The sequence below is a fragment of the Triturus cristatus genome, chromosome 3_2 (assembly GCF_964204655.1).
Source record: "Triturus cristatus chromosome 3_2, aTriCri1.1, whole genome shotgun sequence".
NCBI lineage: Eukaryota > Metazoa > Chordata > Amphibia > Caudata > Salamandridae > Triturus > Triturus cristatus.
The window spans coordinates 1059147575-1059172320 of record NC_140584.1 but is presented as its reverse complement, the minus strand read 5'-3'; the positions used below and the strand labels follow the sequence as shown (position 1 = coordinate 1059172320).

The window sequence follows — 24746 nt, the reverse complement described above, 5'->3', positions numbered from 1 at the left end:
TGGTGGACTGGAAGGGTTACGGTCCGGACGAGCGGTCTTGGGAGCCCTTGTCCCATGTGCGCCATGCTCCCGTTCTGATCCGTGCTTTTCATCTCAGTCACCCCCTGTGCCCTCGCCCTGCTTGTCCCTTCTAGGTCCGGGGGGTTCGGGGGGGGGGGAAGTCTTTTGGGAGGGGGTTCTGTCGGGTTCTCGGCGATTGCCGTTTCCCGACATCCCACGAAGCACGCACAACATTGCCGGGATCCTCACTTCCGGCTGGAAGCTGAGCCCCGGTCTAGTTCTTCTCCTGCCACAGGCTGGTCCTGGAAGCACTTCCGGGGTAAACGCCTTATCTCCGCGTTTCCCGCCGGCTCTGTGCTTTGAATTCCAGTTCCGAGGCTTCAGCGACGGAGGAGTGTTTCTGTCCGCTACCAACACGAAGGTACTTACGGTGTTGGGGGTTCCCGCGCAGGAGCGCTCTCGTTCTGGCACCATTGCTGAAGTGCTACAGCTGTAGCATTTCGATCATCGAAGAAGCAGCGCAGCAGCGTTGTTGAACTTGTTTCTGTGGGTGAGCAGCGCAGGAGCGCCTTACTCACATTTCTTTGTTTTGTTAGCAGCGCAGGAGTTCTTGACTGTGTATTCGGAGAGCGGCGCAGGAGCGCTTTACGTGCTATTTGATACACCGCGCAGGAGCGCTTAGTTTGTTTGTTTTGATATACCGCGCAGGAGCGCTTTGTTTGTTTATTTTGGGACTACCGCGCAGGAGCGCTTTACTTGTTTACTTTGGGGGAGCCGCGCAGGAGCGCTTTACTTGTTTACTTTGGGGGAGCCGTGCAGGAGCGCTATTATTTGGTTACAGTTAGGGCTTCTGCTGAATCACCTTTAGTAGGAGAGTCTCGCTGGATTCCGGAAACAGAAGCACTGGTGAGTCCCGGCAAGAGAACAGTTGTGTGTGTTTTAGGGATAGTCTGGAATAGCCTGGGGTTAGGTTACCAATCCTGTTATTGTTTGTTTTCCAGCTACCCCGGGATACCCTGCACGCTCCATTCCCATACCACCGCCCTACGTCCTTAATCGGCTCCCATCCTTGTGTCCATCTCATCCCTGTTGAGTTTCCTATCCAAGGGGGGTCAGGTTGGTACACGGACGGGCGCTCTTGTCGTCTCTGCGGAATTACTTCACAAGCAAAGGTAAGTCTTGTGGGGTACCTGACATCAGTAGAGCACTAAAAGTCTATTAGAGACTATTGACTATTATCAAGACAGGCGATAAAATTATCGCCGCTTTAGCGGCAGGAAACTGCTGCTAAAACGGCGATAATTGGCTTGATAATATGCTCTATGGAATTCCAATTGAAGCCCATGTTAGATGTGAAGGACATCTAACCTGAGCTTCAATTGGAATTCCATTGAGCATATTATCAAGCCCATTATCGCCGTTTTAGCAGCAGTTTTCTGCCGCTAAAGCGGACATAATTTTATCACCTGTTTTGATAATATGCCCCCAACTCCTTCCAGAACACCCTCATACACCCGGCATGTGCCGGTCTCGTTCCTTCGTTCCTCATGTGCACTAAACTCTGGAAGGCTAAATATGCAGACACACAGCACTCGTTTATGGCTACATTCTTAGACTTCTGATTGCCTAATGTTAATCTCAGCATTCTAGAGAGGATGCTAATTAAGCGTTTTTCTCCACACTTGGGGGCACTAACGGCTGATAATTTCCTGCCCTGTACTTCTGGGCTACAGACCGTAGTGAGGACAGGGTGGTGTGAGTAACAGTCGTATTTGCATTGCAGTAAAGGCAATACAGCTTTTAGAACTAGGGGTGGGTGAAGTTTTGCCAGTTCAGAAAAACTCTTCAAAGTGAGGCGGAGCAGAGTTTTTTCTCTTGAGCAGCTCGTCAACATTAAGTTGGAGAGCGCTCGTGAGAACAAAGTGCACGCTAGACTTCCTCCCAGGGAGAATTCTCAACGCGGGTGGTTGCGGCAGGTGACAGGCCACGACCGCTCACGTTGAGCAATCTGCCGCTCATGTTGAGGAAGCTGCGGCTTGGAAAGCAGCAGTGCCCTCTGGCGCATTGAGAAGTGCTGTTCGCACTGATTTCACAGCATAGGACAAACTCCCAGTGCTAGAAATCTGTTAAAGCAGCTAAACTTAAAGTCCACTGCGGGCGGAACTCCACGGAGCACGGCATTTTTCCTGGCACTTCGTAGAGTTCCGTGGAGTAAGACTCCGCCGAGGCCTAATTAGAACCCCTGTACATCAGAAGCATTGGCAAAGCCAATAGGTCTTGCCATGAGATGCCGGAGTGATAGTTAATTTGTTTTTTTTAAGTATTGCAAGCATATGCCACAAACAAAGAAAAGAAAACATGCAATCACCCAAACTATGGTGGTCACATGCTTGCAATAAAAACGTTAAAAATTAAGCATCACATATAATTTTGATCGAACAGTGGGAGAGACTCTGTGCCGTTGTCTTGTGTTGTGCCCTTATTTGCTGCTGTTAATGTCGGGGGACTGGGTGTCCCAACATCACGGAGGACTCGAGGAGGATCTAAGGAACACGCCGAACGCGCTCTAATTCGCCATTGGACTCCTGCAGCGCCGGACGCGCCTGGGCAAATGGCGGGCCTATCCGCACCCGGAGGAGGCTGGGCTGGGCCCCCCCATCTTGGTTCTGCGTTGCAGGTGCTCCCCATCCACCTCCTTGCATCCCGCGTTGCCGCCAAGCAGAGAGCAGAGAAAAAGGACTTTGGAGCACCTAAGGACGGGTTCAGACTGGATTAGACCCTATGGACTTTACCACAATAAGGTAAGCCTATGGGGGCACTATCACCATCACCCTTGATCTTGTATAGCCCCACACAGCCAGAGGGTGGAGGTATAAAGAGGTTTTTGGTTCCCCTCTCTTGCATCGGGCGCGCCAGCGCATATTAACCTTACCATCTTCAGCCCCCTCTCCTCCTGAACTAACTCTCTCTAAACATGTTTAGTTAAGTCAGGGGCTCCTTAGCATTAAGGGCTCCTACAGTGGTGTCACGCTGCCCTGTCTATACAAAGTAACAAAGGTATCTCCCTCACCTAGTTGAGAATAATGGGAGAATGCAAGACAGCTGCCGTAATCCATGCTGCACTGGCAATCACGACCATGGACTGCTTCCTGCAGCGAGCGGCTGAGGTCCTCGAAAAAGAGATTAAGCATGTTGGCTCTCGGGTTCCCTGGCAAATCAACTGCACCCTCACGCCTCTAGCCCTGCAAGCGGCCGAACCCCCTTACTGTGCACCCTGTATTTGGTGGAGTTGGCAGACCCTTCCCTATTTCTCTCTGGTCAAAGCCCAAGCGAAAGCAGGCAAGACGAAACACAGATCGTCAGGGGAGGGCTAGGCAGGGTGCAGACAGCCCTAGCGCCCATGCCAGGTCGAGGGTTGTCTGTCATCAATTCAGCAGCAATTTGATTAGATGCCCATGAGGGGGGGCTCCGTAAGGGGATTGGACCTGGGGCCCAGCGTAAGTGCTCCACGCTAGGGGCCAGGGCAAAACACATCGGAACGGACACCCTGACTTCTATCATCCCGGGAGCACCACCCCCCTCAAAAGACGAGTTGGCAGCCATGCTGGAAGCTTGTGTGGGCTCCCTCCTTGACGGTCTGGATTCCAAACTAGAACCAATCAGGCAATGACTGGTCTCAACTGAGAGGGAACTTTCCAACTTGTCCCAACACAATAAGATGGCCGACCACACAGACAGCATCAGCCATGTTGTCCCACCAGCCAGTACCGAACACAAGGGCCCTAGCCAGCTTGCTCCATCAATTGAAATAGGGGAGGTCCACCCAGCCTGTATTTTTCCATCCAGGAGCATCATCCCCCCACCACCCTCCCAATACACTGCACTGTCCCGCTCCCACGCCCTACGTATGGTACACAGGCGGGGGTACTACTCATGGATCCCTCCAGGACAGATGTCAGCCACCGTAGCGACACAACCCCCAGGTTAGAGTCTGGAGGAGGGGGGGGAGCTTCCATCTCTGCTACTGGTGGGCCAGGAACACAGTCCCAGGGCCTAAACATCGTTCACCTACCGCCAGAAGCAACACAGTATGTAGCGGTTCTGGGCAATGTACCTGTGCTAAAGCCTGGCTCCACAGAGGACTTCCATCAGCAAAAAAAAAAAGTCCTACACTGGCTTAATAACAATACAATCCTGGGCTTTAGAGTGGAGAGGCATATCATCATGGTACGGAGGGTGGCCTGAATAGGACGATCCATAAAGAGCAGTAGCAGTGATTATGTAATAATCAACTTCAATCGGCCACACTTGGCAGAGAGTATTTTCCATGCAGCCAGCATTAGCAACAGTACGAGCCCTGTCACCTCCATTACGGCCCATCACCTGGGCTATTTCTACAGACCTCCACCTCTGGTCCCAAGTACAAGTTTATGGCACCCAAGGAGACCATCCCGCACGGCTTTCCAGGAGTTGTTTCAGGCTCCTCCACCTGTTCCAGTCTTCAACGCCTTTGCATCGCTGGGGTCCCTTCACAACTATGATTGCCTTGAAGGGCCAGTGCGTCAGCAGGTCCAAGGCAATCTTTGTAGCCTCTCCAAGGACTCCAATTCTTGCAATTTTATTTCCTCGAATATAGCCGGTTTGGCCAACAAGTTCACAGTCCCGGAGTGGCATTGTTTTATTCAAATGTTTGATATCATTTGCCTGCAGGAAACCTGGACCATTGACAACTCCTTCTTCATGGTAGAGTACAAGTCGTTTAATGTGCCCACAACTCCCGCGAGGGCTAGCTGACCTAAGGGGGGGGGGGGCTTGCTGTCTACGTCTCTCTCAGGCTGAAAGGAGGTATTGTGGACTTGAACACAGACAATCCTTGCCTGCAGGCCTTGCTATTTTCACGAGGGCCTAGCAGATTACTGCTTTTTAATTTTTATGATGCTACCTCATCCCTCCCTGAGGTTTGTAACATCCATGCCTGGGCACCTTTTTGACTAATTTAAATGCTTCCCCCGCCACACCTCTAACTAATATCGTTTTGGTGGGTGATTTTAAAGTTCATCTCTGTGGGGACCCAAGGTTGCAGGGTATTGGTGGCTCTCCCTGCCCTAGCTTTGCTGATGCGCATTTTGAACACAGTGGCCAGGGGGACAAACTAAATTCCCTAGTTTGTGATCTTGATCTGCATTCAGCCATGGGCAAATCAGACCCAGACCTGAGGAACTTAATCCCCATCTTTAAAGGGCAAAGATTCTTCCATTATTGATTTTATCTTTGTCCCTACCCCTCTTTTTTACCCAATTCTTGATTTTTCTATTACAGCTAGTAACCATAGCGCTCATAAGCCGCTATGTCTTAAAGCCAGCTGGCCCATATTGGAGTTGAAGAAGAGCGAGGGACGAGTATCATTATGGACCTCAGATAGAGGTAGAAGGCTTAAATGGGCGCAGATCATCCCCGGGTCCTTTCATGAGACCCTCCTGGTTAAGTGCCAGAAGGAGATTCAGATTTGTCGGGATGCAGAGTTGTAGCCTGACAAGGCCATTGTTAATGCCTTTGAATCTATGTCTCGTCCTATCGCTGAGCTACTGACGGTCCCCTCCCCTAAAAGCCAACGAGATAGGGCACCCAGATGGTTCTACTCAGAATGTTTGCAAGTGGCTAGGAGGCTCAAGGAAGAGCTGCTTGCCACACCTAGAGATAGCGCTTTAGTTAGAGCCCGCAGAAAGCAATATAAAGCAGGCCTCAGTAAGCATAAAGAGGCCTTGAAGGGGGAAGCATGGAGTAAGCTCATGAAAGTCAGTTCATCAAGAGCAGTGCCAAGTTTTGGTGCATTATCAATAGCCCTTTTCTGGGAGTAGAGATCGCAAATGCCCTGGATGCCCAAATTACAGAGAATGACTGGGTCAGCCATTTTGAGGGTATGTTCGGGGGCCCTCCGGCTCAAAAAACATCGCTTGGGGAGGGGGTGCTGAAAATACAACCCTGTCAGTTTCAAAGGAAGAAGTGAGGCGGGGCATTGCCAGCATGAAGCTTAATAAGGGCCCCGGACCGGATGGAATCCTTCTGACCTCTACTTGTACGAGAGTTTTGGGCACCCCTGCTTACCTCTGTCATTAATGCGGCTGTTAGGTCCGGTCTTCCGGCATCTTGGGCCACTTCCATTATCATCCTGGTTTTTAAAAAAGGGGAACAGGGATAGTACCCATTGTTACACGCCTATTTACCTGTTGGATTTGATGGTTAAAGTGGTTGGACGGATCCTGCTAGACAGGTTATCCATCTGGGCTCTAGAGAATAACATCCTATCTGATGCCCAATATGGTTTCTGCTCCGGCCACTCCACGGTAGAATAATGCTTGAACATTATTATTATAATGGTTAGTATACGGTTGCCTGCCCCGGCACCATCTTCATGGCCTTCATGGACCTCTCTTCCTCGTTTGATTGTGTGAACAGAGGAAAGCTGTGGCAGATTTTGCTCTCACTGGGGGGTGGATAGTGATATAGTTCTTTTCTTACAAGACCTCCATTGACACTAAGGCGGCTGTGCATTATTCGGCCGACCTGAGGGTGTCACGCTTGTTCCCTGTCCGGAGTGGAGCCCGTCAGGGTTGTACTTTGGCCCATTTTTTGTTTAATCTTTACATTAACAACTTGGAGAAGACTCTCCTGGAAACCAAGGCGGACTTCCCTCAGGCGGGACGGCGAGACGATGCCGTTCTGATGGCTAGGAACGAATGGGGCCTGCAAATGCTCAAAACTCCTTTGTCCAATTTATGGGGGTCCAGGATTTGAAGGTCAACAACTCTAAGTCCTATAGTAGGGGCAAGTAGGGGCCTGCTCCAGCAGGCCATATACATTCAAGGTCGAGCGTTTTCTCTAATATGGGGGTATTATTAGACAATAAAATGAAATGGGGGCCCCAACTCACCCGCAAGAAAAATTACCTTACCCGGCAGACTGCAGCCATATTTAATTTTGCCGCCAGACTCGGAAATAGACCAGTGGGGACTTTATCATAGCTTTACAGGGCCAAGTGTATTTCAAAGGCACTTTATGGCAGTAGGGGGGTACGCTGTAAGAAACTGGCTTGCAACTCAGCAGTTTGCAACACATTGCAGGCATAGTACATTAAAATGAATGGGCTTTTTAAGTAAAATGCAGTTAATTACTTTTCAGATTACTTTGGCTAACACAGGGTTGGATCCTAGATTCAGCCCTGGGACATTTCCTGAAAACAAGTGAGTAAATCTGTTTTAGTTAGAGGTACGATTTTTAAAGAATATTATTGCATTTCAAAAGTTTACACTTAAAAACTTTTTCACATAGAATCACCAATGTTATCCTATAGGAGGAAATTCACTTAGCAGGTAAATTATGTTAACGATACTTTTTCTTACTCTTACATTTCGCCTTGTGTCTCTCTGGTTAAAACTCTGGGCTACAAAGGGACCACATTAAATAAAGCGATCTCAAAAGATTGTCTGGCTCTTGACCACGCCTCTCGGGTGACGTGGCTCCGATATGTTAAAAAGAGTTTAACGAGCATTGCGAGAGGAGATCTTTTCACTAATCCCGGCGTGACGAATAAGAGGGATCTGAACCTCATCAAGGCGGTCTTCTTTGAGCTGTAGATTATGGCTAGGGAGGAAAAGGAGCTTCTGAAGCCCAGCGTACGTCGCTTCATCTTGCTAAGGACCACCCAGATAGTGGCGCCGTACTTACTGGGGTTCATAAACTCATATGACCGGTTTTTACTGACCAGGTTCCGGTTCGATCTTTTCCACAACATCCTCGCCCAACCTAGGAGCCAGAACAAGGGAGAAATCCTGCAGTCCTAGGACTGCGATGAAATATCTCCACAGGACATGGTCCATTTTACGATGTTTTGCACATTTTATGAAATCCCCAGAAAGTCCTTTTTAATTCTGAAAAGGGCCAATTTTAGGCAAGTGCGACCGGCTTTTATTTTTTTTAAATAGTCTCGGGTAGCACTGCTTTTTATGTGCTTAATTTGTTTTAAGTCAGCTATCAGGCTCAGGGCTAGATGTGATTAATTAGCTTGTTCCTTCAATACTTTCCCTGGCACCATGCATTTTTCCCTGCTTAGCTCGCCTGTTCGACCATTAACCAGTTCATGAGTGGGGATTTACTGTGTCACTTTGAGTGATTCGTTCATCTGGTACTATCTGTGATTTATGGGAGCCTTGGTATCTCTGTATTTTTATCTGTACATGTTATCGTTAAACCTGGTATGCCCCTGTGTGGATTGTATTTATTATATTTTAACTTGTGCTGTTGTGGTTTTAATACATGAAACCGAATAAAGATTTGAAAGAAAGATAGAACAGTGCAGGTGCTTGCTAGCAGATAGATCTACTTAAATAAATACAGAACGCCATTTAGTTTTATTGCACATCACAAAACATGATTTTAGTGATGCAAAGTATAGATCTATTGGCTTTGAATTGCTGTACTCTCCTGACAGATTAAATACATAAGGATGACTAAATAAACATGAAAAGAAAAGAAAAATACTTGTGCAAAGTAAAGTCTACCCCACCAGCCTTGGCACTGAAGTGAATTTATTTTGGCAGCTTTGCACATGATCAAGTTAAATGTCTTTACTCATGGTGCACATGAGACGGAATTGAAGTGGGTGGACCCACTACCCCATGCTCTGTGCTGTGGTGGGAGGAAGCAAAATACGAATGGCAGGTGAACAGATCAATAAATGAAGACTGTTGACACACAGCCCCATCTCGCTCGCTCGCTCTCTCTCTCTCTCTCTATTTTTATATATATATAAAAATTTATTGTAAATAGAATGTTGCGGATTTCCTATGGAAAAAAGGTCCTAACTATAACTATCTACTGGCAACCGCCAGTAGATTTTATATATATATATATATATATATTCTATCTATATATCTATATGTATATATATCAACAACCAACTCCGGCATGTAGTTCCACACAACCAGACACCGACACCTTAGTTCCAGTCTTCTTGATCAAGTTAGTTTTTATTTTTACGTGCTGTTACACGTTTCGGCAGGGTGCCCTGCCTTGTTCACACAAGGAGCTGTTCTCTTACTTTTAATTTATGTCAGCGAGTATTGTCCTATGGTCGCATAGACATGGACAACACATTAAAAAAACATACATATATATCACTTTGAATCGTTTCTTTTTCATGGTTACAAACATTGTTTCAATTTACTTACATTTTTGTTTTTTAAAACATTTTATCGTTTTTATGTTTTTTTTATGTTTTTTGTGAACTACATACTCCGTGCATCTACTGATAAAGAAAAATCAATCATGTGCTACCTATGTTTAGGCCCCAGATGTGTTTCACGGTTATCTGTAGATGTGCACATTTCATAAGCCTTATACAAGTTGTTTCTTAATCGCACAAATACTGTGATGTGATAGCAGATGGGCTCGGATACCTGTGTCTTTACAAGTCCATACTGTTTGCAAATGCATAATATGCGAGAGTGTCTTGGTTATAGAGCAGAGTTAATAAATTGATCATGGGTTCATTTAAATGCCACCACATTCAAAGCGTTCTCCTGCTAGAGATCTTGGTGAGGTTGCGATAAATAAAGTGCTTAGTGCATGGGACATTTCACTACGTTATGTATTATACCTAGTTGACAAACTTTATGTCACATTAAAGTACAAGTGCCAATCACTCTTTCTATGGCTTTCAGCCCATAAAGTGCAAGTGCATCTGTACAGAAGTTGCTTATTGTCCCAATATTGAGAGCACAATCACCTATGTGGCATCAGTACAGAGCCTCACAATACACTGCTATCTAACCAAGACTGTTTATGGGCAAGTGCCCTAAACTCACTAACACATTCGTATAAGGTTGTGGTTGTGCACAGTACTTGCCCTTTAATCTGTAAGAATTCGCATCAAAATACAAATATAATTCCTGCCCATTTGAGGGTCTCCCAATAAGTTGCCTCTCATTATTTGCTATCCTGGTAATAAACTACCATATAAGTTCTAAACATTTAAAGTGCAAGATGCTAAAAGTGCAAACCAGTTCCTGATGTAAAGTGCAAATGCCTTGGTTTTAAACACTATTAAAATATCACATAAAGTGCAAATGCGAACAAACCATACACTTCCAGAAAAGTGCTACTGCAATACTGAAAGACATCAATGGTTCGAGCATCTCCCAACTCCATGTTTAGAAATCTAACAATGCATTTCACTGTGCAGAATATTAAGACATGATTTTAAAAGACAATGTGCAAATGCTCAGGCATTCTCTTGAAAACCCAAATATTAACGTGACTCTTACTACAAAACCGTATAAAACATTCTAAAAAACACAATACACATACACTACTATTAGTTACTGAATTGGTCAATCTTCGTGTGTTTCCTACCCTAAATGTAGATACTTCTCTTCCTCTGAATTCAGGCCTCGAGGTGTCTTACTGTCGAACATTAAGATGTATCTAGATTCGAACAGTCTGAGTTTTTTCTCTCGATTCCCCCGTCTACTCCTGGGTACTGAATAGATTACAAAGTAAGACAGCTCGCTCTCATTGCCATCATGAACCTCATTGATGTGACGGGCCACCGGGTATGTCCTCTCCTTATTTTTCACAGCCCTGAGATGCTGGAGGATCCCAACGTGTTTTAAAGGTTAAAAAAATTGTTCCCTTTGGTAAGAACTACCAGAGATGAATTACACTAGATTTATGACCAACACGCTCTGGCTTAGAAGGTGGTATAATTGTACCTAAACTACAGAAACGCGTTCACGCCCAGTGTTTGTTGGTGTTAAATTTGGCAAAGTCAGCAATCAACCTGAGACAGGGAATGTACATCTATGCTTAGTACGGTCTACCATGTGTCCAAATTAACATGTACAAGACAAATGTAATTGTCTATATGAATTCTCCTTTTTAATTTAGAAGAACAAAATGTTTTTAATCCAGGAATCAATGTGTTTTTAAAAAAATCATGAAATTACCCATTGGAAACAAAGAAATTTGTATATATTTGTTTTCTATTTTGATTAAAAGGAAAAGGTTTTTGATATACATATCTACTTGTGTGATTATAAGTGCTTTAATACATCCTGAGTGGTAAGCAGAGCGTGTTGAGTGTGCATGTGGTCATAAATCTAGTGTAATTCATCTCTAGTAGTTCATACCAAAGGGAACAATTGTTTTTAACCTTTAAGTTTATCCCTTTGGGTCTTCGAGCCCCTCTCCTTGATTTCAAGGATCCTAACGTGTGCCATATGTATTGTGCTGCCCACGTAAAACTTTGGGCAGGTACATTGGAGAACGTACCTGGTTACTTTTGCAATTAAAGAAATGTGGGATCTTCCATGGCTTATCCATTAGTGATAACTTGATCTCTCTTTTATTTACCCCATGTTTGCACACCTTGCATTTTGAGCACTTATTAAAACCTGGGGTTGCCTTTAACCAATTATCCATTTCAATTATCTCTGGGCTATTCTTAACCAATTGCTGCCTCATCGATTTTGCTTTTCTAAAGGATATGAGGGGCCTGCGAGGAACTAAACTGTTGAGTATTGGATCCTCTCCAACCAAATGGCAGGGCCTATTCATACAGTCTCTCACCCTAGTATGGTAGGCATTGTATACGGTTATCATTCGAGTTATACCATTCTCAGCTCCTACTTGCTTTTTTCCTTCTTTGTTCTTGAATAGAATAGCCTCTCTCGGTAGTCCATCCACTTTAGTTACTGCTTGATTAATAACGTGTTGGCTGTAGCCCCTCTCTCTAAATCTATGTTAAATCAATTTGTGCTTGTCACTGCAATTCCTTTTCATGCGGAGCTGTTCCGCATAGGGAATGCTTTGTTTCAATTTTTGTGGGTGGAAGCTACTTGAGTGGAGAATAGAGTTCCCTGCAGTTGGTTTTCTAAAAGTACGTGGGTGTAAATTGCCCTCTTTGATAAACATTTCTAGATCTAAAAAGTGCACGTGTCTCGCTAATGGTGCTGGTAAAAGTCAGATTTAAAGAATTGATATTAAGAGCTTCTATAAAGGCTTTCGCTCCCTCTGTGGGCCCCCTCCAGATAACAAATAGATCATCGATAAAACGACACCAGACCTTTATATTTTGTTTCCACTCTGCCTCAAATTCCACCTTGAGCACCTGCTCCTGCCACCAGCCCAAGTGAAGATTCGCATAGCTGGGGGCAAAGCATGTGCCCATGGCCATGCCCCTCAATTGTCTGTAAGTGTCTCTACCAAATAGAAAAAGTTGTTTTCCAGGCAGGTTTCAGCCATTGTGGTCAGCATCTCGGAATGTTGGTATAGGCTTATAGGTCTGGTGCCCAAAAAGTGCCTAAGAGCCCCTAGACCTCACTGTGCGCTATACTCGTATACAACGAGGCCACATCTAGTGTGATAAGCAGGTCTGATTCTTTCCAGGGGACACTGTGTAGTTTTCGCAGGAAATAGCTGGTGTCCTGAATATAGGATGGCAGGGATTTGACAATGTCTTGTAAAAAATGGTTAATGTACCTTTATGAGGTTTCGAGCAAACTAACTATGGCCGATATTATGGGTCTGCCTGGGGGGGGTATACATATCTTTGTGGATTTTTGGGATTTAATACAGAATTGGTGTTATTTGGTCATCTACTTTAAGATATTGATATTCACTCTCTGTAATGAGCCCTATTTCCCTCCATCTGGCTAATTCCTTGTGGTATTTGTTCTGTACCTCTAAAAGATTACTGTGTGATACCCTTTTATAACATTCAGTGTCCCTCAACTGTAATCTTGCCTCCTCGTTATATTTGCACATGTGCCACAGGACAACGTTGCCACCCTTGTCCGATTGTCGGATTACAATGTCTGTTCTAGATCTCAATTTGTCCATGATTTTTGAATACCTTCTCTCATCCTCTTCCATATCTTTAACAAAAGTTATTACTGGATTCCAATGATAATTCATTTAAATCCTTAATCACTCGATCAGAAAACGTATCAAGCAAGTCTCTAGGAGTGGTTGGTACAAACGTTGATTTTTTTCTTGAAGTCGGTTGTGCTGCTGCCATAGATGTCTATACCCAGTCTGTCCGCAATGTCCTTACATGATATTTCTGCGTAAGGATCTTCAATTTCTCTCTCCAATAGTTCAAGGTCCTTTAATAGATTTAAGTCAACTACCACCAAATTACTCTGCAGCTTATGGTCACTATAGTCTGGCGTCTTGGTTTTACTGCCAGATCGGTTGCCAAAGTACTTTTTTTCATCTTTAGTTTCCTCACATATTTGCACAAGTCAACTCGTGTCTGAGCGTAATTGGTTCTTTTACAAAACGATAAACCTAGAGATAGGGTATTGATTTCTTCTTTGGACAGCTCCAGATCAGTAAAATTGATGACTGTAAGGGCAGCTGTAATTACTTGCTTTGTTTGCTGTCTTTCGTTCTCACTCCTGAGCGCAATTCCATTCCCTCCCCTTCTTCTCTTGCGTTTCCTCTGAATCCCCATCCCCTTCCTCTTTTGAGTGGTCTTTGTCTGGCATTGATGGTGCGATCCAGTCCTAAAAACGCATCTCATCAATTACTGTGGATGGCTTGTCCTGCTGGCTTGCGTTTGTGGCTTTAGCTCCATCCTCTAGGTCTGTATCCAGCTCAGAGCGCCACTCTGAGCTTATATCTACCATTCTTCTCCAACTTTACTTCTATTCTCAGTATCTGCATTGCTGGATAGTTTCTGGCGGCGCAGAGAGTCAAATGGTCTGGCAAATGTGTAGATCTGACCTCTCTGGTAGTCAATACGATCCCTGGTGAATTTTTCATGTTTACTTAATTTGGTTTCCAACTCCTTTTCAAATTTCGCAACCTCATCAGGTTTCACCAAGGCCTCCAGTTCCTGCTGCAGTTTTTTAATTTCTTCCATGATCTTTTCTCTATTACGTTTTACTAATTTCGCCAAACTCCGCATCATGTTGTTGGAAGATTCAGCATTGTTATTGATATATATGTATGTAACATTTTTATTTAGGATTTTTTTTAATATCATGAAGTTGTTAAACAGTAAAGCTGTCTTCTTAGGCCAGACCTAAAAATTCACGAGGCCAAGTTGACACAAAACACACCGGAAGCATCTTTTTCATTAAGTCACGTTGGACTTTTTTACATCTAGCGTAGCCAAGTCGTTTTGATTTTACTAAGAGGGGTTTTCAGATAGCCCTCTTCATCGATTGGTCTATTGTTAGGTCAATCAAATGTTTTGGCAGTAGGTCAGCATACTTTTCAGCCATTGGCTACCTTCACTGTGAGTGATTTTGTTTTTAGACTTTTTTTTATATTGGCAATGATCCGAAAGCTCCCCCAACAATAAAATTTTAAACAAACCACAACAACAAGCATTGTCAGGACATTGAAATGCACCAGGGTCTGTTAATATGTTGAACCTTACTGACCTGCATGTTAGCTGCTGAATGTCATTTAGTCGGGGCGTGTAACCATATCCCCTAGCACTGTTCCATGGTTCATGATTATTTGCTGTAAAGGAGACCAATACAAATCAGTTTAAAAAAAAAAAGAAGAAAAAAAACAACAAGCATTGTCAAAGCCAAAAGGCTGGCAGCCAAAGCCAGACCTATTGACATTAACAAAGTTTGTTTCTTGGGGTACCTGATCTGACTGAAAAGCTGAATGGGAAAACACGCCCAATCAATCACAAACATGTAGAATTTCTGTGTCTATCCGCGTTTGATTTCCTCTTCTCATAGTCGCTCTACTTCGGAATAGGTTGAAGAATGTTGGTGTAGACCTTTCAGCAGCCTTCTTCTCCGAGTTCATCACCTGACACTGGCTTTTGAGAGAATTTATCTGTTATGTTTATTTCTTGAGTTTTGAATTTCATTGGGAGATGTGTGTGGGTGTGTGAACGAGTGTAAGTTTTGACATGACAACAGCTGATAGGTCACAGTCTGTGATGTCATCCTTGGAATGTTGAGTGTCTGAGACATGCAGACTGAGCCTGGCACTCTCACGCTGAATAGCCAAGATAGTGAGTGCGCCAGTCTGAGTTGCAGGTCTACACATCAAGTCAATCTATTAAAAACAATGTGTTAAAAAGCAAATTAGTAGTGTTTAGGCGAGGCAAAATAAGAGTACCTGGTGCCCCCTGGAAATTAAGTCAGAAGGTAATGAAAATCATAATCTTACTTAAGAAGGATCTTTTTATATAACCTAAGTATTGTACATAATGCAACCCAGCAGAGCTGCAAGCACTAATCCGTCAGGTGCTGAGAGGGGGCGTAAGTGTTATCTACAAATCTTTAGACACTATATACTTTTGATTCTCATCTGTAAGGCCAAGATCACTGCCATGTTACGCTAGGCAACTGAATATATCCCTCATAAATCATAATATTATCTAGATAAAGAAGAGGGGAGAATTTTACATTGACCTAGGTGGCAGGGAATGCTCTTTCCCAGGGAAGCCTTGAGGCTGGAGTAGAAATGACCCAGAGGTTTTGCCCTGGTTTTGGCAGTGGTGCTTGAACGTGGCATAGACTGACACACTCTACTTAAGGGTCCCTGCGGGAGCTTCTAAGGTGGGGTGTTTTTGAGAGGAAGGCATGCTGCTCCTTCTACAAAAATCTTACCCTTGCTTTGCAACTCTGTGGGCTCTCCATTACAGTCTGATGGAGTACGATGTGTACGATTTTATGTGGCTAGAGACCACGGCCTTAAATAAAAATAAGAGCAGAACTGGCCATCGTAACATGGATGCAACCCTACCTGGGACTATTAATTGAGCATAGAGCTTGAAAGATAATTATGTTGAAGAAATGTAATGGTGTCAAAACAGGAGTATGGGTTGGAACTCTCTTAGCTGAGCGTCCCAGTCCTCTTTGTATGTCGGTCACACAGGATTTTAACCATGTGGTTTTTTGACTGTGAAGAGCCTTTTTACATCCTTTATTCTTTAAACAATAATGTAAAATCTTCTAGAATGTTTCTAATTTTCCTGCACGATCCCATAAGTGAACATATTTGCAACAGTATTTTAGATTTTTTTTAAAAAAGGTTTTTGACTTTTTTATTAATACGTTGTATCTTTACCCGCTATGAATTGTTATTTGTTACTATATTGACCCCTGTTAAAGTTTAAACCAATAAGGTTTTGATACCTTTGAAATATCTCTTCTCCTGCTAGTTCTAGAAAGTCAACTCCGCCAGCCTGGTACCTGGGATCTTGGACCAATCAACTAGAAGGATGAACCTTTATCTTACTTTTCAATGAATGGGAAACCATACATGGAAGTCGGATTTGCAGTATGGGAGTTAGGTACACACTCACACATGGCTGTACCAGTGATTAATTTGTAAGAGAAATAAGTGCCAGTGCTCTCATCAGGTGGCAGCTTGCACCAGCCCTTTTCTCCTGTTAGTGCTCCCTAAAAACGGCACCAACTACTAACCATGTAAGTGGGGAGAGGATGTGGCGTTACATCCAGAGCTGCCGACTTCGGAGGTGAGGAACCAGGTTTGAGTCTCGGCGTTGGCTGAACATCCTGTGATTCTGGGCAAACCACTTAATCTCCGTGTGCCTACCATAATGCGTGTTCTTAACTGGTGCTCACGAAGATCGCCGGTGTTAATGATTAAGTGCTGGTGCTGAGTACCGGAAACGACTGGCTCAAATTAAGCAATGGGTTGTACTAGCATAAGCAAGTGTGAGCTGAGCATGGTGGCAGTGCAGATACGGAGTACTTGCACTCCTTTAACTTGAAACGTAGAGCACCATCACTTCTCGGCGCTGCTATAATACTTTTAATAGGAGAGTACCAGCATTTCTCAATGATATACGGATCTCTGGGATAGTGAGTAGTTGCAATTTTATATTTCATTTGCAAGCCCTTCATGGTGGTGCACATGTGGATGACATGCACAGAGCGATCACCTCGAAAAATCTATTACAAGGAACCTCTTAACCCTGTTTTCACAAGTGAAAAATGTGGCAACATCAAGGCACTAGACCAGTGGTTCTTTACCTATGGACTTCTATGGACTTCGGCTTATCAATGACTAGAACCTGGGGACCCCCACTGGATCATTATTGGAATCCAGGGACCTCGACTGAGTGTTTACTTGAAGCCGGGGACTCATGTCTAAGCATTTTCAATAATTTTTACTTCAAAACAATACACAAAAAATACAGAAACAAGCATTTATCAAACAAATAAAAAAAATTATTAACTATTGTATTTGATTCATAAACTTAAAACAAATAAAAAAAATACTTTAATGGGAAGGATGGAGTTTTTCTAAATTCAATCAAGGTCACTCATCACCCATACTATATTCAGTTTGATGCACTTGCATTGCTCCAACTAATCAATCTGAGGATGATAACTTAATTTTTTGCCTGAATTTCAAGTTCATTCATTCTTACAGAATATTTTTTAATTGTAAATGTTATGCTTTTCTTCTTTATTTATAAACACTTTATTAATCTGTTAATATTCTTTCGTTTTTTAAGTAGTCGTGAACCTCCTGAGTAGGCTATGCAGGCCTCCGGGGTCCCTGGACCACAGGTTAAAAACCACTGCACTCGACAAGTTCTAACAGCAAAATAACCAAGGGAAGTGGCCAGAGTGACATACTTTCCGTCAGTACTTGTCAAGTGAACCCACGTCATACTGGGGCTGAAGGAAGCGGTAAGCACCAGTTCACCATAGTTAGAATGTCCTATTGAGTCTGTGCAAACCTACGAAACTGAATGTTTTATGGGTTTTCATCAGCTCATCTCTAATCTTTTTCCATACGGAGAGAGGCTGGAAATGTACTCTTGACAAGGGCAGAAGAAAAACTTCTTCCAGGTTTGGGGGAAAAAGTGGTTGGGGGAAAAGTTGACTTGTTACCGCTCAACAGATTTTCACATGAGCAAATCTACTCATGCATATTTGCTTGTGCTAAAATGCAGTTCACAAATATTTTCTAGAAGTACAATTTCCTGACCTACTTTTGTAAATTGTAGTAAATTCATGATAGACGTAAATCTGCACTAATGCAAGGACAAAAACAATGTGGGCATTTTTGGGACTTTTTTAAATAATTGGGCCCCCATCTAGGTATGGCGTTAACCAAGACCTTTCGTTTTTATTAAAATTCGACCTCTTTCTATTTAGAGACTGGCTTCACTGTGAGTGACAGCATTCTGCTCTTTCACAAGGAGCATTTTGGCATGCAAAGTTGTTTTGTTCAGTACCAGGAACTACTGTGGCAATGTTTGTTTTTTTAAACCAAAATATTTTTACTGTTACCAATGTATGCTATAATGATGGGGGCCCAGCAACTCCCACAATAAATGTTGCACAAAAACCATGTCAAAACAAGACACGCATTGACAAAACCAAAATACTAAACTAACCATCAATGCCATACCTATTGGCTTTGCCAATGCTTGTTTATTTTCACATTTCCTACAATTTTGTTGAAACTGGTTACACTGATTTTCCATTATAAGTATTTTTGGGAAACATAAGTATGAATTAACACATTTTACTAACTGATGATTCAAAGCAATGGTGCCTACAAATTCACAGTAGTTGAGCTAACCTTTTTTTCCTAGTTGCATTTTTATGAACATTTTCTTTTGAAAGCAAAGAATCCTCTATCTTGCTTTCAAGCTTTTGCATATATTTGCATCTAATCAGAGAGCATCCTGGAAGCATTATTTTCGCAGCTTCATATTGTTTAACTTTGCAAACCTGTGTACACATTTTTATACTCGAACCACTGTTAGCAGTGCAGTCTGAACTTACAATATTTCCTTAGAGTGCTCACCCTAATAATAAAGGCTTTGTATCAATGAACCATTAATACAAGTTTGAACAGCACCAACTTATGGACACAAATATTACCTTAACTGCAGATAATACCATTTCCTTATCCATAATGTGATACTGTAATTCAGCAGCCAAAAGGTTTGCGGGCATTAAGAATTCCACACCCCTGATGCGTGTAGACAAACGGATTGCTAGGCATTCTCTAAATACTGTCTTTATGGTGTACAAGCATACACAATTCCGTGGACAAGCTGGTTAGGGCTTCCTATAATTTTAATTTGCACATCAATCCCCCAAATATCTTCACCTATTACACCACCAGGAGCTATGTACCCCAGCACGATAACAGCACATCAGTGGTCATCACGCACAACATCACAACACTTCCCACAAAGGCTTGGGAAAAACAAAAAAAGTGATACCTTCTCAACCACACATCCTGCCCTTTGCAGCTTGCTTGTGCGGTTAATTCCTTAAGTCGTCTCATGTAAGGGAGGTAAGCTCTATACAAATGCTACAATACAATTTCAAAATATATTCTCACACAGTTGCCGCAGTCTAAAATACGACGGCAACATGTAGACGCAGATGCTGTGACAGGAAGATATCCAAAACTGCCATTGGTTCGTGTGTCAGCTTTATTAAAATAAGGTGGCTACAATTAAGAACTGCGTCCTCTTTAATCTTTAGGGACCTCTGACAGTGACACATTTTGGCAACATAAAGTAGCTAGAAGTTGCATTGGGACTGCAAAGATCTCTCTAAAACATGTTTCAGAGTCCACGCTGGGAGTTCTAGATCAGGTAATGACAGCCCCACCCTGGTCTCCCCACGTCAAGCCTTCGAGAAGTTCTTGGTTTAATGAAAGGAGGCAAGTTAGAAAACCCCATGGGCAGATCCTATAGGAAGGCTCTAGTTCTTCATCTACAGTCTCTGTAGGGATGTCTTCTCTTTCCCTAAGGTATCCAAGGTTCCACCATCCCCATCTCATGGTTAATTTTAATGTAATTGAGTGATTTCAGCAAGATCTGTGGGTCCACCGCTGCCATACCATAATATGTTACGTCGATACCCTTATCAGCTTTGTCTGTGGTGGGTCTGCCATTCTGGGAAGGCATAGTATATATAAGCAGTTGGTTCTGTAGGGAAGGCAGGCAGTCCCAAAGGGATGATGACGGTGCATTTGTTTTTAGTCACTGTAGGTGATGTCTGCGCCCCAACTTGAGGCGGGCGAGACACTAGAAGCTCGAGCCAGATGCTTGGCTCTGCAGCTCGAGGTCCTCTTGACCCCTTGAGCCCAAAACGAGATTTCACCTGGCTGCGGCCTGCCACTGGGGCGGTCACCTCATGCACCAAGAAATGAAGGACAAAGCTTCCATGACAAAGCTTCCATGGAAAATAGAGAAACAGAGAAACAGATATCCATCCAGTGGCTGAATCTCACAGTCTAAAACAAGAACTCCCGGCTTCCCCGCTCGACAAAATTGTGTGATCGTAGGCATATATATTTCATCAGGACTCCTTTTTCTTCTATCTCATTTGAAACAGCCTTCAAATGCCTGCGTTCAACATGTGCGCTGTACAAAATCCTCCCTTGTGTTTGGTTCCGTAGACAATAATGTGGCTCTGTCTGCAGTAAAAACCTACACCATATATAAAAGTTACACCTGATGGCTGCCTTACCTCTTAGTTTACTAATGCCAATATGGGTAGTGGGTGCAGGAATTCTTTTAAGTTAATAGTTTGTATATTAATAGTCTAACAGGATACTTGTTGCATGACAGGCATGCCAAATATTTTGAAGGCTCTGCTCGAGCAAACCGGAGTGTTGAACATTGCAAGCACTCACCCCCAGTCAACTGATCTGGGTTTAATCCATCACTGTTCTTTAGCCCACTCTGCCACCCCAGTTCAGACATGGCCATATGCAAATCAGTCTGACCCTGTGCCTCATAGGAACAGTCCAGCACAACTGCCAAGCCATGCCTTCCCTGGACCGGAAGACGGCTGAAATGCCAGAAACCGGTTCTAGGAAGCTTGTTTCCGGTCCAGGGAAGGCATGGCTTGGCAGTTCGGGCTGGACTGTTCCCATGAGGCACAGGGTCAGACTGATTTGCATATGGCTATGTCTGAACTGGGGTGGCAGAGTGAGCTAAAGAACAGTGATGGATTAAACCCAGATCAGTTGACTGGGGGTGAGTGCTTGCAATGTTCAACACTCCGACCATCATTTTCTGCGGTTTCAAGGGAGTCCCACATGGAATGTAAACGCTGTTCCTTACCGGCTGTATCCATCAGCCCGTCTCTGCCATCCCACGCGCGCCTCCTCTGTCTGCCGCCACACGACTGTCAGACTGACACCGAGGCTGAAGCGAGTTCCTCGCGGGCCCCCGAGCTGCTCTTCCGTTTCCTGTCAGCCTCTGAAGAGCCGCCACATCCGTTGCTCCACTGGACAGACCCCACCGCCAGCGAGGGGAAACTATTAGTTTCACACCTCAGCTTACCTCAACCTTTAGTTCCTGTCAGTTAGGCCCCCCCGCCCGAGAAACGCGCGGTGGGGAAAGTGGACGCACCGTAGTTGGAAGCTGTAAGATGTGCGTCCTTGTGTAATGCACCTGGTGCTCCCTCGTGTAAAGCGCTCCAATACCCTCGGGTCGAGTTCGCGCTATATAAAAACTGCAAAGGATACAATTAAAAGAAGCAACGAGTGCGGAGCTGAGGGCACGCACTGCTGCCCTTCAGCTCGGATCTCACCCGTTTGGACAGTGCCGCCAGTTGACTTCAGGGTCGTTTCAAGAAATTACATCACGTGCCTTCTGTATTATTTGACTTGGTGGAATTTCTAACACAAGTTCTGAACGGAGTAACGTACAGCAACACGTGACGTACAATGTTAGTATGGATGTTTATAGAAAAAATGATGAAATACATGCCTTCTCGTATCTTGAGAACTTCTATTGCCGATGTTCCAAGTATTCCTAGCTATTCGAAGAAAGGCGAGCGGGGAGTGGTGAAGTGTCAGAGTTTCTCTGCCCAGGCACCTGCTCTGTGGAATTATTTCCAGATCATCTTAAATCAGAAACCGAGTTCAAAATTTGCTAGAAAAAATCTAAAAATGTACCGGCACATGCATCAAGCATTTTACCGGACGCAAACGGTCCGATTCGCAGAAGCGGGCCGTTTGCGGCCGGTAAAATGCAATTTCCGATGCATCAAATCCCAAACCCATTCGCAATATAGGTAATCACAAATTTTGTGATTACTTAAATTGCGAATGATTTTCGGGACTCGCAAATTGTGATTCCCAATTAGGGATGCATCAAAGCCTTTCCTAAATGCGACTTCGCATTTAGGAAATGCTAATTACCATCAACTGCAAGTTGATGGTAATTTGCAAATACTTGGAAAAATGCACAAGAGTGCATTTTTCAAAGTGCCATATGGCGCACACATATGCCCTTAGGGCATATAGGAATGAATGGGAAGGCATTCCTTAATTGCAAATCGCAATTTGGGATTCGCAATGAAGGAATATGCAGGAATCGCAAATATTTTTGCAAAACCTACATGCATAGGCAATTGCGATTCCTTAATAATCGCTATTAAGGAATCGTAATTGCCTAGCTTGATGCATGTGCCCGTTAGCTGTTTAGATAAGTCTACGGTTCTTAGACAGACCTATTCAACTGATTCTTCTCCCCTTAATTTTAAAGCAGAGAGAAACAGCTGTGAAAGTGCGCTCTAACGAGTATTATTAAAAAACACAAGAGGGCTGGCTCGATGGCAGATAGAGTTTCCAGATATCCCCATACAACGTTGGCAAGAGACTGTTTTCTGCATGGGAAACAGGTTTGCGCCCCTGCACAGAGTGCCTGACTGCATGTGAAACTAATCACCCTGCAGAGGCCTAGCCCTTGTAATGCAAGATACAGAATCGGTTATATGGCCTCCCGGGGTGCAGCAAGCATGCCCTCATAGTGGGCACTGGACTACTATCCATGCCCTGGGTGTATCACATAAAGCGGTGGTGGCAATATACAATATTTTTGTGAATCAGTAGTATGACAAGACCTGTGTCCTCTGTCACAGAGAGGCGAGCCTATTGTTTCCTCTCGTGTCAAGTTTTGCTGTTACATGGAACGCAGAACTTTGCACTAGCATTCTGCGAGCATTTCAAGTGCATGTATGTGCACTGAGCGTGTACAATATGTATGGTGGTAGCACCACGTTGTAAGAGTCTGAATCGAAGAACCAGTGGAATCCATTTGGATGCCCCCTAGTTTAGCATGGCACAAGATGGAAAATGCACAGCTTCCCCGGACAGTGGGCACGTACAGCATGCACCTGTGGCTGGAGGGTGGACAGCTGGACACTTAATCGAGGAAGACGGAGATCAGGCTACGGTTAAAGATTCACAAGGACTTGGTTAGCAAAGACTGTGGCATTGAGCAATAACAAGTCACCTCCACTGTAGTTCATATGGAAAATATGGGAACAAATCAGTGGGGTCCCGGGTCATTCAGGGGTTGATAGGCTCCCATTTTGACAGTTTGAGTCCTTTATTTCTGTATTTCAGGGGCTACCTTGTTATTAGACCAACAAAGTGCACCATTTATACCAGTGAACAGAGCCGCAGCCACCCTTTCTACCAACTGCATACACTACTTGTTGCAGACACCCACCCTCTGCTCTCAGACTCCGCCTCAGGTCTCAGGTGAAGAGCTCCACAGCAGTTTCTATCAATCAATCAATCAATGATTGACAGCAGTGTCTACGGACGGATCTGGGCCTGACTGTTTATGTAGCGAGGCAGAGCGGTCCAAGGCTTACGTACAGGAGTGGAGTGATACACAAACTCACAACACCACTAAACAATGAATACACTGCTGTCCAGACAGCGCTTTACTTCTAAAAACACAAATAATATTAACTCACACATCACTAGATGCCAAACATAACATTAGAAATGGACATAACAAAAAAACTGACCTCTCTATCCCCTGCTGAATTAGAAATATGTGAGGAAGATTGCTCGGTGTTAAACATGAAGCCCTTTCCTAATGAGTTTATCAAAGACTTTTCAATGTAAAACTCCTTCCTACTGCGATGGTCCCATAGGGTTAGAGCATGCAAAGGCTCTTCCTACAGTATTTGACAAGCGGTCTGCTGGATCAATGTGTCATCTCGGAGCATTAGAACTAGTTAAGCGGGCTAACACAACTACTGCCCAAACAAGACTCTGTAAGGAAGAAATAGACTTTTGTAATTATGAGCTCAGACAAACAGTTCCTGTTTTTAGCCAGGGGTTGACAGAACTGCTGAGACAAGGCCCTGCCAAGCACTCTTTGAGGCCTTAGATCAGAACAGGAATGTATAACATGGTAGTTTTACCCCTTGGGTGCTGAGGATGTGTTGGACACGTCCTCAGCACCAGCACTGGGGTGCTGAGGACATATCCAGCACAACCTCAGCACCCACGCTGACCCCTCCCCCGGCGATCTGATGACATCAGCATGCTCACAGCGCACCGTCATCATCAAAAGAAGCCAGGGACGTGCTGGAAGCCATTTGCTTTCAGCGCGTCCTGGAAAGCAGGTACATTTCAATCCCGAGAGGGATCGGGAGGGCCGAGCTGCACCGGGAGAAAGGAAAGAGTTTTTCCCCCCCCCCTCCCCCCCGCTGTCTCTCTGCAGTGCATTTCTGCTGCAGCATCGCAGGTGGGTCCTCAATCATGCACAGGATTGAACCCATTAGACACCAGGAATTTTCATTTTGCTGCAGGGAGCACCTCTTGGGCAAGCTTCGCTCCTCATTATTGGGGAAATTAGTTTGGCTGTTTTCTGCCCCACCTTCCCCAGGAGGGCAGATCGGCCATATTTTTAGGCCAATCTGCCCCCAAGGGGGAGGGGGAGG

The 24746-nt window shown here is 44.3% G+C and overlaps 1 protein-coding gene across 2 annotated transcripts in view; it reads right to left on the bottom strand.

Annotated features, from left to right (window-relative positions):
* LAT2 (linker for activation of T cells family member 2) overlaps positions 1 to 21656 on the bottom strand; it is a 244489-nt gene extending 222833 nt beyond the window's left edge. Inside the window, exon 1 of one of the 2 annotated variants that reach the window (XM_085649777.1) lies at positions 21116 to 21656. In XM_085649777.1, the coding sequence (XP_085505903.1) occupies positions 21116 to 21128 (13 nt within the window). In that variant the 5' untranslated portion in view covers positions 21129 to 21656. The remainder of the gene's footprint in view (positions 1 to 21115) is intronic. The other variant, XM_085649778.1, reaches the window with a different exon arrangement.
* Positions 21657 to 24746: the final 3090 nt, after the last annotated feature.